General features: G+C 38.8%; 2 protein-coding genes across 2 annotated transcripts; both read right to left on the bottom strand.

Annotated features, from left to right (window-relative positions):
- Positions 1-5,269: 5,269 nt before the first annotated feature.
- Positions 5,270-7,932, bottom strand: LOC140153558 (tRNA (guanine(37)-N(1))-methyltransferase-like). The gene is made up of 2 exons (XM_072176333.1): positions 7,393-7,932; positions 5,270-6,622 (listed from the first exon to the last, which is right to left on the bottom strand). The coding sequence occupies exons 1-2, from the start codon at positions 7,928-7,930 to the stop codon at positions 6,573-6,575; spliced, it is 588 nt and encodes a 195-aa protein (XP_072032434.1). The 5' UTR covers positions 7,931-7,932; the 3' UTR covers positions 5,270-6,572.
- A 528-nt stretch (positions 7,933-8,460) lies between these two features.
- Positions 8,461-16,488, bottom strand: LOC140152334 (tRNA (guanine(37)-N(1))-methyltransferase-like). The gene is made up of 4 exons (XM_072174637.1): positions 16,402-16,488; positions 13,434-13,910; positions 10,536-11,148; positions 8,461-9,251 (listed from the first exon to the last, which is right to left on the bottom strand). Exons 3-4 carry the CDS (start codon positions 11,095-11,097, stop codon positions 8,461-8,463), a joined length of 1,353 nt encoding a protein of 450 aa, XP_072030738.1. The 5' UTR covers positions 11,098-11,148; positions 13,434-13,910; positions 16,402-16,488.
- Positions 16,489-16,552: the final 64 nt, after the last annotated feature.

Raw genomic sequence — 16,552 nt, 5'->3', positions numbered from 1 at the left:
TTTCCCTCATCAAGTCATGCTCTCTATCGGGAGCTAATTTGTAGTTTAAGCTTGTTGGATATCCATATTTCGTGGTTTGTAGTTCTTTGAAGCCCTGGGGCAATAGTTCCATATCCAAATTTCGCGGTTTGTGGTTCTTTATAGCCCTGCGGGGCAATCTACTTGGATATCAATATTGAGCGGCAGTTGTTGGCGATCTTTCGCGGTTTGTGGTCTTAATTTGTTGGATATCCATATAATCGATATGCCTGCGGGCAATCTGGTTGGATATCCAAATTTCGCGGTTTGTAGTTCTGTGTAGCCCTAGTTGGATACCCCTATTAAGCGGCGGTTGTCGGCGATCTTTCAGCGGTTTGTGATTTTAATTCCCTAATTAAGTCATGCCCTTTAGCCCTGTGGGGAAATCTAGTTGGATATCAATATTCAGCGGCAGTTGTTGGCGATCTTTCGCGGTTTGTGATTTTCATTTATAATATTTGTATCAAATATAATTTCAGTCTGAGCTTTGAACAGAGCCACTGATTAATAAATAATAAATAAATTTCGGTGTTTTAAATGACGAAGATGCCATGATAGTCAGGCATGGTGATAGCATCTGGATGGTGAAAGTAGGCCCAAGGCCTAGGCCTAAATGTGAATAAAAAATCAAACATGTTTGTTTGATGAAAAAAATTATAATATCACAATAGCAATGGATGTTCGAAATGGTGTTATTCTTGATTTACGACAATAAATTGATTAATAAAACATTTAAAAAAAAGTGGTGGGAAGTTTGAACTTGAGCAAAAATTCATAAATGGATTAGAAGTCCATGGGCTTAACCACTTCGCCACGGGACGCCCCGTTATTACGATGTGTGAAAGTGGAGTATTTATTAATATGAATATATGCTGTGGTCCGGAAAGAATAAAAGAATTGTGAAAAACTTGATTTTTTGGCGAATGGGGTCCAGAATTTGTATGTAGGGTATCCAGGAAAATGCCTGGGTATATTTGAAAGTGAATCTGAAAAATTAGTGCAACAGTGACAGCCATGTATGGCTGTAGCAGTGTCGAAAGATTGTGGATATCAGTATGATTAGCTATGATTTGCCACTAATTTTGGCTATGAAATACCGCGTGAAATAAAGCAAGAATGTTTGTTTATTATCAAACAATCGGATTGACTGTAAGATTCGTGTAACTTTTTGAAATAAAGAGTTATTAAAATATGACACTTTGGACAGTAAATACGATTTAGCATGGTTTTAGATATATTTTGTACCCAGCGAAAAATATCATACAACAATAGCGTTTTGTTCCGTGTAAATATAGTCTCGCGGTGCATCTGTTTATTCTTCTTTATCAGTCGTTTTTTTTAAAAACTTGCTGGTCAAGCTACCGCGTGACTCTAATGTGAAATAAAATATACATGTACACAGATAATAAAATTGAATATAGACACTTATTTAATCATTATAGAACATGTCAATGTCCTTGTCAGCTACAATCATACCGTGGAAGGTGTGCATGTTGCCTACAGGGTTGACAATAACCAAGGGGTGCGTTAGCGAACTCACAAATAGTGTGAGCATACACACAAAAATACGCTGACTAGTTGAGTGCTCTGTGTATGCTCAGATGAGCGATGTTGCCATGTCCAAATGCTCCAATGGCATCAGTTGAATTCAAGTACGCTTAGAGGGCGTAGGCATGGAATATTCCAACCTGTATTATTTATCTATGACTACAATAATTAGGCCAGAATATCAGCTTTACTCTACAATTCCAACTGCTCAGTGCCAGAAGTGGGCAAGTACAATAGCTGCCCTGTGAACATTTGGCAATTTATACACATTTTGTACTCATCTATCGACACATGGTAGCTATTGCACTTACCCACTTATGGCACTGAGCAGTCGATGTAAATGTAAGCTATTATCATTCCTATAATTGACACCTACTTAACATTGATGGGGTGAACGTTGATATCATACCCTTCTTTACCTTGATTATGTGATATTGATGTTCACCCCATCAACGGTAGAAAAGTGCAAATTATAGTTCTGTACCTCAATGTATGAGTATTATCGCACAGGCTTTATATGCACAGTTAACTATGCAAGATCCTGAAATCTAGGATTGAGTATTGATATCAGAACTGAGGATGGACTCGTTTAAAAACAAGAGCTCGGCAATTACTGTGCACTAAATGTACAATGGAATATATGGCACACATGCAGGGTTGTAGCTAGAATATATTTAGTTCTGGGTGGCATTTGATAAAAATCTTGCATGTATGGCAATTTGTTGTCAACATTGACCCTATTCTAGTCTAATTCAACCAATTTTGGACTTAGAGTGGTTGGTTCCAGTCCTAAAATTGCAGCTAAGGTTGTGTTCTCACTACAGACATGGGGTCTCGTACCTAGGTCCGAGTCCACATACAAGTGGACTCAGTCCACATTGATTTCGCGTTCTCACTAACACCAAAATGCTGATGTAGGGTCGACTCCACTTACCCGGATGTTATAATATCAACGCATGACGTCACAAATTCTGTTGCAATGCTGCCAATGCATGTTTTGAGCCGAACTCACAGCACAAATCAAACTTTACTAGACTATCAATTTTGAAAGATCATTTTTTATTTCCAGGCCCCCTGATATATTTCTGCAATCTATGGATATGTTATTTTGTGATATGTATAATTTGGAAAGATCTGAAATAAAACGCTCTAAAAACTATTATTTTATATTAGGCCTATACATGTAAAATGAGAGAAATACATCGGGTTGTTATTTCTGATTTTGGTCAAGCACGCCGATTTACACGCAACACAACCTCTAAATCACCATGGTAATTTTGACTCAGTCTAGCAAATTGTACACCTCAAAAACGAATATATTACACCTGAATAATATCCTTTTGTACTATCCTATAAAGTTCAATGTTGTTTTGTTTAATTCTGAAACTGGATAAAATCTGTATCTTGCCGCGATACCGTTGTTTTCACACTGCACGAGAAGCATGCTGCTCATCAAACTACGGCAAGCATCAAACGAACTTCCGTGTATAGCCACTTTACCCAATCTAAAAAAAAAAAAAAAAATAAATGTTGTAAATTACTACATGAAATAAAGCCTGTAGAAATTTGTTCTATAATACCAGCTATGATTTTTTTAAAGTTGAAAATGCATATGTTTAAATTTTATAATGGAAAATTATATAATGTAGACTGTATATTGTATAGGCCTATAGATAGTACAACGACGGCCATCAAGGTCGTGCATAGAGCATTTCCGGTATAAGTGTATCGAGTCCACTTGTAAACGCGCGTTCTCACTATGCTGTTTGATACCACGTCCTAGGTACGAGACTACCTCAATGAGGTGGTCTCGATGCTACATCCTGGATGTAGGATCGAGACCACTTATTTCGCGTTCTCACTATGCTTGGAAGTGGACTCGATGTAGGATCGAGTCCACGTCCTGGTATCAAACAGGCATAGTGAGAACGCGCCCTAAGTGCCAGTGGTGGGCTCCAAAACTGAGTGACTCGGCTGTGATTTTAAGACTGGACAGAGTAGTGGGCTCTGCTGCCCACCACCGCCCACCCACTATACTAAGAAAACGGTTGAGTCAAATTCAGTAGCAGAGTCAGTTTTTTAATCACAACTTGCATTTTCTTTCAAAATCTATGTTGGTGTAATATTTTGGGTGTCAAAATTAAAAGAGTTGCTGCTGGATTCAAATTCAGGGATGGGATTGATTTGTGAATGAAAGGAAAGACGTGTGCACAAATAGACGTCATTCATGACCTTCATCCAGCAAATGAAAAATTTGGGACTGTATTTTGTGGAAAAAACAAAGCTCAAAAAAGAAAGTACTCACTCCTTTGAGCTGTTATTAATCTAAACCTAATCAGCGATTATGTCTGGACAATGTGATTGATAATTTGATACAGATGTGTGCAGAATCTTGTTAGCTCCGATATGAAACCACATTTGCTACCAAAATCTCTAAATTGAGAAAGATTGTTACCGGTATTTGAAATTTGAAATTTGGTGCATTTCAAAAGTTACAAATTAGAAGGAGCATGCAGTGGCAAATTGCCAAGCGTAGCCATGTCATGGCTCAAAACAACCGTTATAATCAATTGCAGTGAACCTGACGAGCGTAGCGTATTTTAAGCATACACCCGTGTATTTATTGTGTTGGACGCACATGTCTCCGATTGGCTGCTGAGGCGATCTGCTGTTGCCGAGTGGAAAGTTATGAATGAACTGTGTGCTGTACGCGTTGTTAGCTCCAAATTTGCAACATCACGGTAGTCGCGTTCGTCAAAGGTTTACTGCAAAATAGTATAGGTGAAATCTATCACAGTTTGCAACTTCCGGTATGAAATGTGGTACAGTCCAACCTCTCTTATCCGGACCTCTTTCTCTGTTACCTGGCTGTGAAATCTTCACAGGAAAATGTGTTTTTGATGATTTAACACCTTAATTCCATGCTCTGAATGCTTAGAATGGCATATCTATGTTGCATAAAGCACTCTAAAGCCATCTTTTAATGCTATTATCCCATATTAGCCCAATCTTTTGTTGTCACAATTTCAGTCCTTGGCACTTTCAATACAGAATTACATGTAATTCACTTATCCAGATTTTTCACTTATCCGGACAATGCTTGGTCCCATATGGCCGGATAAAAGAGGTTGGACTGTATCAGATTGGAGCTATCAAGATTCTGCACACATCCTATTCATTCATTATCCACAGTGGCGTAACCAGTGGGGTGGCAAGCTGGACACAAAAAAAAACTGGGAAGAAGAGCAAAAAATTGGGAAGGGGAAAAGGGGGGAAGGAGAGAAAAAGAGGAAGAAAAAAGGGGAAGGAGAAGAGAAAAAAAGGGAAAAGAGGGAAGAAGAGAAAGGGAAAGAAGAAAAGAAAAAAAGAGGGGAAAAAAGGGGAAGGGAGAAGAGAAAAAGGGAAGGGAGAAGAGAAAAGGGAAGGAGAAGAGAAAGGGAAAGAAAGCGGAATTTGAAATTTGTACTCTGAAACACTGATTTTTTAGCTTCTAATATGCCAAAAACCAGGAGCTTCAGAACCAAAAACCTTGACCCCCACCGGGGCTTTGCCCCTGGACCCCACCAGGGCCCCTAAGGCGGGCCCCTGGACCCCACCCGTTTAACGCTCCGCGGCAAGCCGCTCGCGACTTTTGGTCAAGAATTGGGAAATTTTTCAATCTTGCCCCCCCGGAAGGTCAGGTCTGGTTACGCCCCTGATTATCCATCAAATTGTTATAACATGATCAGGTTCATATTTATCACAGGTCAAAGAAGTGAGGACTTTGTTTTTGTTTTCGACTGCTGAGTGCTAGAAGTGGGTAAGTGCAATAGCTACCATGTGTAGCTGCCTTGTGTAGGTAGATGAGTACAGTACTGTGTGTAAATTTCCAAATGTTCACAGGGCAGCTATTGCACTTAACCGCTTCTGGCACTGAGCAGTTGATATACAATACTGAAGGTAAAATAACATTGAAGATCAGAAACAATCACACAAAAGTTGCTACTTCAGATATCACAGTTTTAATACTATAACTTAATCTAATCAGATACAGAAATCTCATACTGTAGTGTGTATGAATACATGAAATGAAAAGGCACAAATAGTGGTTAAAACCGGATGACCTATATTTAGTTTAAAGGATTTAAATGTCTCCACACATCTCATGAAATCCCATGATAAGGCCCTTTTTTGTATGAAAAGTCCAATACTTTAAGGTGGTACTACACCCCTGGTCACTTTTGTGCCTATTTTTGCATTTATCTCAAAAATTATAGCGCATTGGTGACAAGTAAGATATGTATATTATAGGGGCAAGGACTACAATTACTGCACTAAAAATTTTATTTCAGCACACACAATAGTTGTGGAGTTACAGACAAAAATGAGGGAAAACCAATATTTGATCAATAAATCAATAACTACTTGTCTTGAGTCACTGAAATTCCAGTGTAGTATAATAACTTTTGTTACCAGTGTTTTATTAGTTTTTGAGAAAAATGCAAAAATAACCACAAATTTATCAAGGGGTGTAGTACCACCTTAAAGGAAACTGCAGCTGATTTTCAGCTGAGAAGTAATTTTTATTGTTGCAGCTACAATGTATTGATGGGTTTGTTATTTGTTCAAATGTTGAGTGAAGCCTACATGTATGTTACTCTATCATTTTCTCTCGATTATATCTGTTACCTGAGTCGGATAACCCTCTGTGTGACCCCTTTTTACTGTTGTTCCAGCATTTGTTGTTTGAGGTATAATCATGCTGTAACATTGCAATTGCAACAGGCATAAGTATTATAAAACTACCTCTGTTTAGTATATCGATCGCTGCTAGCCTTTGATCACCTGCAAATTGTCTCTCGATCAAAGTGACTGATGGTATGGCATTAGAAGCTCAACCAAAATCAATTACCCCACAAGACCGAAGTGTTCAAATCGTTGAGCAGTATGTATGAGATTGGTGAGAAATTAAGTTCTAGAGTCCATCTCGGATATCCATTCTGTTTTTCCAATGGGGCCTCAATTCATCACTCGTATCGTTGCTTCTTGGAATCTGGTTCAGAAGGAGATGATTCGTCTGAAATTTGATAAGAAATGAAGAATATTTTGGGTTAGTTTTGAAAACAATCGCACAATCCAGTTTTTAATCATGCCTACATGTATGAACGTAAGTTAGGGCTCATATTGAAATTCCCTTACACAGGAAGGTGTGCGCCATCCTGCTAGCCTTCTTTTGTTAAAATCCTGGGCAGGGTGTATCACTGATGCATATAATCCATCCGTTTTATGACCGAGCTTTCCTGAGCGCGCTTAGCGAGGGAATCCTGCCTTCTTTCTGTGTGAAAACGTGGTAGGGTATTTCAATATGAGCCCTTATACAGTCATTTGACACAAAATCAGCGTATACATTGTAACTATCTGAATATTACAGTCTTTATCACACCCTGTACCTTGCTGATTTAATTTTCTCCTCTTTCAGAATAGCCCACTTGAGAACACTTCTGTACATAGGTTTGGGTGACCAACTAGTGTAAGTGTGTTTGGTATACATTTTCAATCAAGTGTCTGGACCAGGCAAAATTTCCCAAGGGGAAAAATTTAAAAGTCATCTGCTGACCTGCTTCTAAAATGACTTTACTTGGACAGATCTCTACAAATTTGTAATTTCATAGCTAAAATGTGCCAAAATTTGGTAAGTTTTGGTATGAAACAACCCAAAAGTTAGGTGCACATCACAGGTTTTGGTCAATTTTGTCTAGCAGAGATGAGGGGGGGGGGAACACTTGCCTCCTCGGATCGGTACACCAATGTTAATACCATCAGAAATGATAAATTTAGTTCACCTACCTTTAACATCAATAGCAAATGCAACATCATGAGGGAGCCTAAAGGTTGCACAAAACATCTCCTTGTTGGGTGCCACATCTCTTACATCATGTACCATAATATTGTCTATGTCCTTGTGGTGGAGTACCTCCTTAATCCTATCACAAACATCTTGCCTCATATCGTCTGCTTTAGAGAAACAGTGGCAATGCATCATGGGAAGTGGAATGTAAGGTCGGAGGTCAACAGGAACGTCTTTCAAAAGATTGCAAAACACGTCCAGGAATTCAATAGCAATGGATGGCAAATTCATAACAACATGAGTGTTGAATTTATTACCATCCCTGCACTTCTTGCCAACGGCAATCAAGTCATCCTTCACCACATCTACGACAAATTGTCGGGCATCCATATTGCAAGTCCTAACTCTGTTCTGGACTTTGTTCAGTTTTGCATTATGAGTTAGCCACTTGTAGGACTCTGGGTTGAGATCGTTTGCGACAACTGTGCATTTGCGCTTGGCAGCAGGAATGGCAAAAGGCCCAACTCCAGCAAACATATCGTACAAGGAATCCTGCCTTCTTTCTGTGTGAAAACGTGGTAGGGTATTTCAATATGAGCCCTTATACAGTCATTTGACACAAAATCAGCGTATACATTGTAACTATCTGAATATTACAGTCTTTATCACACCCTGTACCTTGCTGATTTAATTTTCTCCTCTTTCAGAATAGCCCACTTGAGAACACTTCTGTACATAGGTTTGGGTGACCAACTAGTGTAAGTGTGTTTGGTATACATTTTCAATCAAGTGTCTGGACCAGGCAAAATTTCCCAAGGGGAAAAATTTAAAAGTCATCTGCTGACCTGCTTCTAAAATGACTTTACTTGGACAGATCTCTACAAATTTGTAATTTCATAGCTAAAATGTGCCAAAATTTGGTAAGTTTTGGTATGAAACAACCCAAAAGTTAGGTGCACATCACAGGTTTTGGTCAATTTTGTCTAGCAGAGATGAGGGGGGGGGGAACACTTGCCTCCTCGGATCGGTACACCAATGTTAATACCATCAGAAATGATAAATTTAGTTCACCTACCTTTAACATCAATAGCAAATGCAACATCATGAGGGAGCCTAAAGGTTGCACAAAACATCTCCTTGTTGGGTGCCACATCTCTTACATCATGTACCATAATATTGTCTATGTCCTTGTGGTGGAGTACCTCCTTAATCCTATCACAAACATCTTGCCTCATATCGTCTGCTTTAGAGAAACAGTGGCAATGCATCATGGGAAGTGGAATGTAAGGTCGGAGGTCAACAGGAACGTCTTTCAAAAGATTGCAAAACACGTCCAGGAATTCAATAGCAATGGATGGCAAATTCATAACAACATGAGTGTTGAATTTATTACCATCCCTGCACTTCTTGCCAACGGCAATCAAGTCATCCTTCACCACATCTACGACAAATTGTCGGGCATCCATATTGCAAGTCCTAACTCTGTTCTGGACTTTGTTCAGTTTTGCATTATGAGTTAGCCACTTGTAGGACTCTGGGTTGAGATCGTTTGCGACAACTGTGCATTTGCGCTTGGCAGCAGGAATGGCAAAAGGCCCAACTCCAGCAAACATATCGTACAGGATGTCGTCGGCGCCAAGTTTAGATGCAATGCGCACATGCTCCGTGCTGAGACGAGAATTCCAATAGACTTTTGAGAAGTCAAACTCGAACGATGCGCCGTGTTCACGCACAAGCGCCACCATGTTGTCCTCACCGGCCAAAAGTTCCATCTTGAAGAAACGGAATTCATTGTTGATTTCATTGACTTTGTTGACTACAGTTCTAAGTGCAGGGTTTTTGTCTAGAAGTACTTGACCTGTAAAACAAACAAAACAAGTTGTTGATATTAAAGTAACATTTGGCAGTTTTTGATTGCTACACCAACTTATTTGTTCATATCTGAGCAAGTAAGAAAAAGGTAAAAACTATAATGTGACTAGATAGGAAGGATAATCAAGCCCAAAGGAAGTACATATGTATCATCTGTAAGTCCAAAATACCCATCTACATGTAGTTTGTATACAATTGTGTCAAGAGTTGGAGCTTTGGCACACATCATGACATGTATGATGATTCCTGGATCGATTAACTCCTTATGTATCATGCCCATGTTAATCATGTGCCGGGATCATATTCATGTATTGTGTGCCAGGTCCACAATAGTTCCAGTAACTGTAACTCTACATTTATTATTATGACGTTATTGGATACTGAGTTACAGTGCAGTTTACTGACATTTGCTGTAAAAAAATAAGAAACATCACAATATGTGGGCTAATTTTTGGCTCCAAGGATGTAGCTGAGGAACTGTCTCAAGGGGGTCTGGGCATGTTTGGATGATTTTAATCCCATTGTACAGGGGTTTGGACGTACGTGGATGATTTTAATTGATCTCGTATTTTGGGTGGGTTCAACCTTCCTTGACCTGGCAAAACCTGCAATCTTCATGGGAGTAAAAGTGGTCAAAATATTGCTCTGCAAAATTCCTTAATTTTCATGATTTGGATTCATCATATTGAGCAGCACTCTCCTTGTGATGTTTCTACACTGTGTAGAGAGGGTCTACAACATCTCCGAGGTAGAACTGACAAATACTAGGTATTTTATCTTGATACTTGAACTTCTATATAATTTCTTAAACGTACATCCTGCTGCAAGACTTCAGGTCCGTAGATATCATTATGTTTATGATAAAGACTGAAGTCTTGCTTGCAGGACTAGGTGACACATTGGATACATTCACGTTATATATTTGCCTCATAAAAGCAGGTCCTTGGGGACCCTCTCTAGTGGAGAAAAAAGAACAATATGCAATGGAAGACAAATGTTTTAAGGGTAATATCTGGCTGATGATATATATACAAATGGACTATTCCAGATGAAATCTATACATCCCCTATGGAAGACATGACCTTAATCTTCCACACAGGGAGTGTAAGTCTCAAATTCTTCCACACAGGGAGTGTAAACTCAAATGGGGCAATCTGAATGAGTGACTCCATTTGAAATCTACACTCCCTGTGTGGGAGATTAAAGTCATGTCTTCCATGGTATGGATTTCAATTAAAAAAGCCCAATAAGGAGGGATATCACAACTCACCAATAACATGTTTATATTCCAGTTGTTCCTCTCTCAGATTCAAATGCGCAATATGACCAATGATGCTAAAAGATGTTGGTACTTCCATTCCCTCTGGCATAACAGTCCTCAAAACTTCATCTGGATTCCAATTATCATACGTCAGCTCTGTCTCAAAGTCGTGCAACTTCTTCTCCAACCCGCTTTCTTCAAGGAAGTTCCTCTCTTGGTCGGAGAGTGAGCTGAAATCTATCACTTTGGCCGGGTTTAACAGCAAATACTTGCTTTCCGAATCCGCCGGATCATCCCGAATGTTTAGGAACTTTTTCCTGTGCACAAGGCTTTGTTTGAAAGCTTTTCTACCCTTGTTCACAAGTCTTTTGTCAACATGGACGGCAGGGAATGTCACCTGCTTCTTGAACGACTCCTTGTCTATTGTTTTCTTGTCATCAAGAAGTTTACCGGATAATGGCGTAAAGACGGACGCCAGACTTGAGCTTGCTTGTGCCATTGTACATGCAATCTTGATATGATGAGTGAGTGGTGTCAATGATGAGAGAAGTCTCGGAGCTAATCGGTGCATTGCTACCGCATGTTGAGTTCACTGCACTGTGGTAGGTATAGTTATTTAAAGCTGCAAATGAACAGAATTATTTACAATGTGTGAATGTGTCATCAACCAGCATTACATTTTTTGTAACCATGCATAACAACCAATTTAGAAAAGGAAAGACTTGTGGATTTTAGGCTATTTGGACAAGGATAGAATAATGGGTGTACCCCCAGTGTTAAAGACGAACCATCACATCTGGATTTATTCATAAAGTTACAAGCTCAACATTTTATGGCAAAATATAATTCTGATAACTGAAGTGTCCAACTCCCCAAGGTCCAGCAACCGATGTAAAAAAGAACACTGTGATATAATGTAAGGACAAGGTTATACCTGCCCAAATCCTAGTACACATGTAAACATTTAGTACCGTAATTGCTGTTAATATACAATGTAGTAGATTCTGCACAAAAACAGATGTTGGCTACTTCCCTGGCCAGAGTTGACCTGGTCCACAATTCAACAATCCTCTGTTTTAGGAGTCCAAATTATTTGGCGTATTTTAGGGTTACATACATATATGATATATACGTATACACCCCCACCTATCCACACACACCCCCACCCACATACATACTTTAGGATTTATATTGCACCTTACCATAAAATACCAAAGTGTGCATTGCAATAGGAGACATACGCTGCCAAAACAAGGAAATTACAGACTTACATTGATAAATTACTTAGGGCTCATATTGAAATACCCTACCACGTTTTCACACAGAAAGAAGGCAGGATTCCCCTCGCTAAGCGCGCGCCTCAGGAAAGCTCGGTCATAAAACGTATGGATTATATGCATCAGTGATACACCCTGCCCAGGATTTTAACAAAAGAAGGCTAGCACAGGAAAGCTGCAGGATGGCGCACACCTTCCTGTGTGAGGGAATTTCAATATGAACCCTTATGACCATTACTTATGGATAGTGCTGCAGAATGGTGAAACCATTGTTAAATGTTTGTGAAAAGTGTGAAATTTGGCTCAGATGTAGACTATTTTGATAACAATCGGAGGAAGTTTTCAAATTTGAGCCCTGTAGATGTCAAACCTTGATCTTTTTGCTTATAACCTGAGAACCGTACATCACAGATAGGTCAAACTATACTTTTTCTGGGTCCTTGTGACCAGGGAAACACGTTGGCATGGTTTATAATTCAATTTGAACAACTTTGAACTTTTTCCCTGTATAAAGTTCGATGACCTCAATGGCGCCATATTGGACAAAATATTTTTGGCCCTCCCCTAGAATTAATTGTTCACCAGACTGAATACTACATCTGAGCCAAATTTCACACTTTTCACAAAAATTTAACAATTTTTTGTCCATATTACTTGAATTTGATTGAGAAATACAGGCCACTGACAGGTGACAATGAAAGTGAGCTATGCAAAAATGCATCAGATCAGTTAATTGTGACACAATGTAATGAGCTATGCAAAAACGCATCAGATCAGTGAACTGTGACACAATGTAAAGTGATGAAAACACCAAAATAAACAAATCATATCACTTGCAATCATTACGGGTTATACACCAAGCACCCAAGAAATTGCTCAAAAAGACACTAAAACAAAGTGGTAGAAATGAATATAGAGACTTTACAGCTGTTACAAATACGCCCTTAGCTTCAGAATCATTCATTGTATTCACAATATTTCAACACAGAAAGAAAGAAGGTTTACATGTATGTACGCACAATTTGATACCCCATTTCCACAATTTAGTTCAATAGTAACAACACAGCAGTATTTTATCAAAGAAAAACCTGAATTCATGAGTTGCAGTAAATTGTATTGATTTGAATTCAGTGCTAAGCTAATGAGGGTATTGCATGCCACAATGCTGATGTTAAACAAACATTGATCACTGTAACAGCAATTTTTAAATTCAGCATTTTTCTTTAAAGATACTGATGTGTTGTTAATAATATTGAACAAAATTTTGTGAACAGAGTTTCAAAATATGCGTACATAGCCACCTTTTCTTTCCAAGTTAAAAATGTGGTGTGATCAAGCAAAATCAGTCTGTCAGACATATAATCAATTTTCAGGTTCTTATAGGATTGTAAACAGCATTTGCAAAGCTACATTTTGCAGAAAACCCCATTGAATTTGGACAAACAGTTCAAAAGATGTGACTCAAACAAAAGGAAACTAAAGGAAATATTTCAGGACTTTGTTTGGCTATATCTCAAAATCAATATTTTCAACTTCCAACTGATTTTGCTTGATCACATCACAAACAGTTCTGACGCTAATGGCATATTTTTAACAGTCGCATTAATATTTGTTAAGTACATGTATTTACATTGTATTGCAATAGATGATGCTTTGACAGGACTTTGACTTTGGTAATCTTGTTGTCTTTTCTTCTTTGTAGTTTTTTTAGTTCCTTTTTGATTATTTTTTTGCTTCCTTTTTTACACTAGCTTTCGTTCTCCTTTTTGAGTCTTTTCTTGCGGAGTCTTGTGCTCTTCTTCTGCTGTTTCCCTTCCAATTATTTTGCTGTTTCTTGCATTCAGCGTCGTACATATGATCCGCTTCTCTTCGAGCCTTTACTTTAGCTTTATATGCCTTGTTTTCCTCACTCTTTTTCTTCTTCTGTTCTGCCAGTTTTTGTGGATCTTGTTTCAACTGTTCACGATATCGCCTTACTCTTTCAGCAGCAGCTGAGGGTCTCTTTGATACCGGTACTTTTGCTAGTCTTTTTGATGGAAGTTTGATCACAATTCTTTTCCCCATTGGCAATATTAAATGTTTGTAGTCATGCTATTGGTTCTCAACTCTGTAAAAAATATGAAAACATGAATATTGACAAGTTTAGAAAATACATGTATGTCTTTAAGTGTAATGTTTCATCTTGAAACAGATTCATCAGGATCGTTCATAGTTCATTTGATTGAGAAAGGTTCTTTTTCAGATCTAATAAAATGATACTCAAGCAGATATGAGGAACTAAAATATGTATTTATGGGGTGTTTTTCAACTTTTTCATATTCTGTGACAATCAAGCCCAAAGACTTGAACAAAGACTAACTTCAAGTTATGCATTCTAATTTTTGGAAAACACATTTTCCAATCTTTTTCATAACCAATTAACAAAAATAACATACCCGGTATTAAAACTATGAGCTAACTCTTACCCTATACTCAAAATTTTGAATAGACTTGTGTCAAGTCTTAGAATTTTGTGACTACAATTGTATAAAACAACATGCAAAACTTTTTTACCACCGCATTCAGAAACTCAATCATGATGAGACTCGTAAACAAATTGTGTCTGAGATTATAATTGAATGATGATGTCAGACGCAAACTAGTGAGACTACCGGTACCGGTAGTGTTTTTAATTCTTTGTTTGTGTGAGTTTGTTTTCACACTCCAGTTAAAACTTCTGCCCTGGGACTTCTGCAGGGAGTACCCCAGTACCGGTACATGTATTGGAGATAAATAAAAAAATCCAAGATTCAAAATCCAAGATCCATCCAACTTGTCTTCTTCTTTAAATATTATATTTATTTATAATGATGTGTAACGGCTGTACGCTACCTTCTTGACCACGCTACACCTGCGACCGTGTGTTTATCACACTGCGCATGGGTATGCTGTGATAAAACTTAGTCATGACAGTTCAATTTGTGATGGACTTTTGAAAATATTCAATGCGACCTTGAGGCTTTGTTGTGCGCCGTATAGCGCGACTGACATGACTGACTAGCCAATGTTAGCGGCGCCCTAGGCTAGCCTAGCGGTTTATAGCGTCGCTGTACTGGGTGTACTGCGACAATAACTGCGCCGTAAAATTTGATGTTATATTCTTATGACAAGATCGTGCTCTGAAGTTCTAATTATTATACAACAAACTCGGTCAAAAGGTCAATATCGACACAACTGTGCAGTCTCACTGCAACCAGAAAGTGGTTGCAAAAGTCTGACAATTTTTTGCATGACCATGTAGTTTTCTCAATCGACAATCCAGATGGTTGACGAATGAGGCATGGAGGGCAGCAGTAAACGTTCGCTTCTCGTATCTCTTTCCTTGTTGGAAAGGTATAACGTCTAGGAGATAGGAACATGTACCGAACATCCGGGACCTACTCTGCCATGTTTGGCTGAGTAACGGTACCAGGCGGCGGATGACATGATCGAGCCGGCAACTCGTGAAACCGCCCGGCCGTATGGCATTTTTCATATACTCGGTTAGTTTTGTGGGGTTCATTATCGAACCCCAACGGTTTTAGCTTAGTATTTATATTATTTATCATATTTGTTTGTGATATTTCAAGCTTTTTAAAATTTCAAAATAAACGATGAAAATGTACTGAATTTAGGGAATGCACGTCATCCACCACCTGAACGGTACATGAACACGGTCTTTTGTGCCTATATATAAATTAGTCATTGTGTAACTGTAAAGCTGTGTTTATACCCATGGGTTACTCATCATCAGACTGAATCATTGTCGTTAACTGCACAAGTTATGTGTGTAATTGTAGAGAACGTTGACCGACAGAGGGTGTCAATATAGGCCTACGTGTCGCTTTTGAAAAACAGCGAATCATGCGCATGCTCAGCAGGCAAATACGACAGCGATTTAGTAGCTTACACTGATCATGCGTGCGATTCAGGTTTCTGCAAAAGCGATTGAGTATATTATATGCATATGATAGAAGACCGGCGATTGTGTGTTCTCAAGTGGATTTTATCATGTTTATGATGTTAATTATACTAAAATGCAGCAAACCTTTGACGAGCGCGACTACCGTGATGTTGCAAATTCGGCGCTAACAACGCGTACGGTGCACAGTTCATTCATGAAATTTCCACTCGGCAACAACAGATCGCCTCAGCAGCCAATCAGAGACAAGTGCGTGCAACGCAGTAAATACGCGATATATCCTTACAATACGCGCTCGTCGAAGGTTTACTGCATTTTAGTATAGTGACCTGGCACACATTGTATTGGTTCGATCAAACATTGAAATGCTTTCATTTTTTGTACTGGATCGTTCAAGTATGTCCACCAAATTTTTCAATGTAAGTGTCTCTGGCCCTAGTGGAAGTAAAACGGATACTATGGCCAGAGTTCTAGGGCTCTAGCTAATGCTGCCGAATTTGGCAGCCATGCATGATCATGGCCTGTTGATCCAATCATTCAGAGCCGCTAGCCGTGAAGAATAATACTCTGAATCAAGGAATATGGACAAACATAGATCATAACAACTTTTACACAGATCTGGACCAGTGCTTATTGTTAGTATTCGATTACAACTTACGGGGATTGTGTTTTTAGGTCGATAAACTTCATCGTGTTTCCGTGTTTGCTGACAAGCTGAGCGTTATGAACAAGGCAGGGATTCCTTCATATATCCGATCTAAAATTTATCTGTTATTTTCACATTATACTGTTGTATTTTTGGATACTCG

This window comes from Amphiura filiformis, chromosome 5, assembly GCF_039555335.1.
Source record: "Amphiura filiformis chromosome 5, Afil_fr2py, whole genome shotgun sequence".
NCBI classification, from domain to species: Eukaryota; Metazoa; Echinodermata; class Ophiuroidea; order Amphilepidida; family Amphiuridae; genus Amphiura; species Amphiura filiformis.
This window is presented reverse-complemented; position numbering and strand designations above follow the sequence as displayed.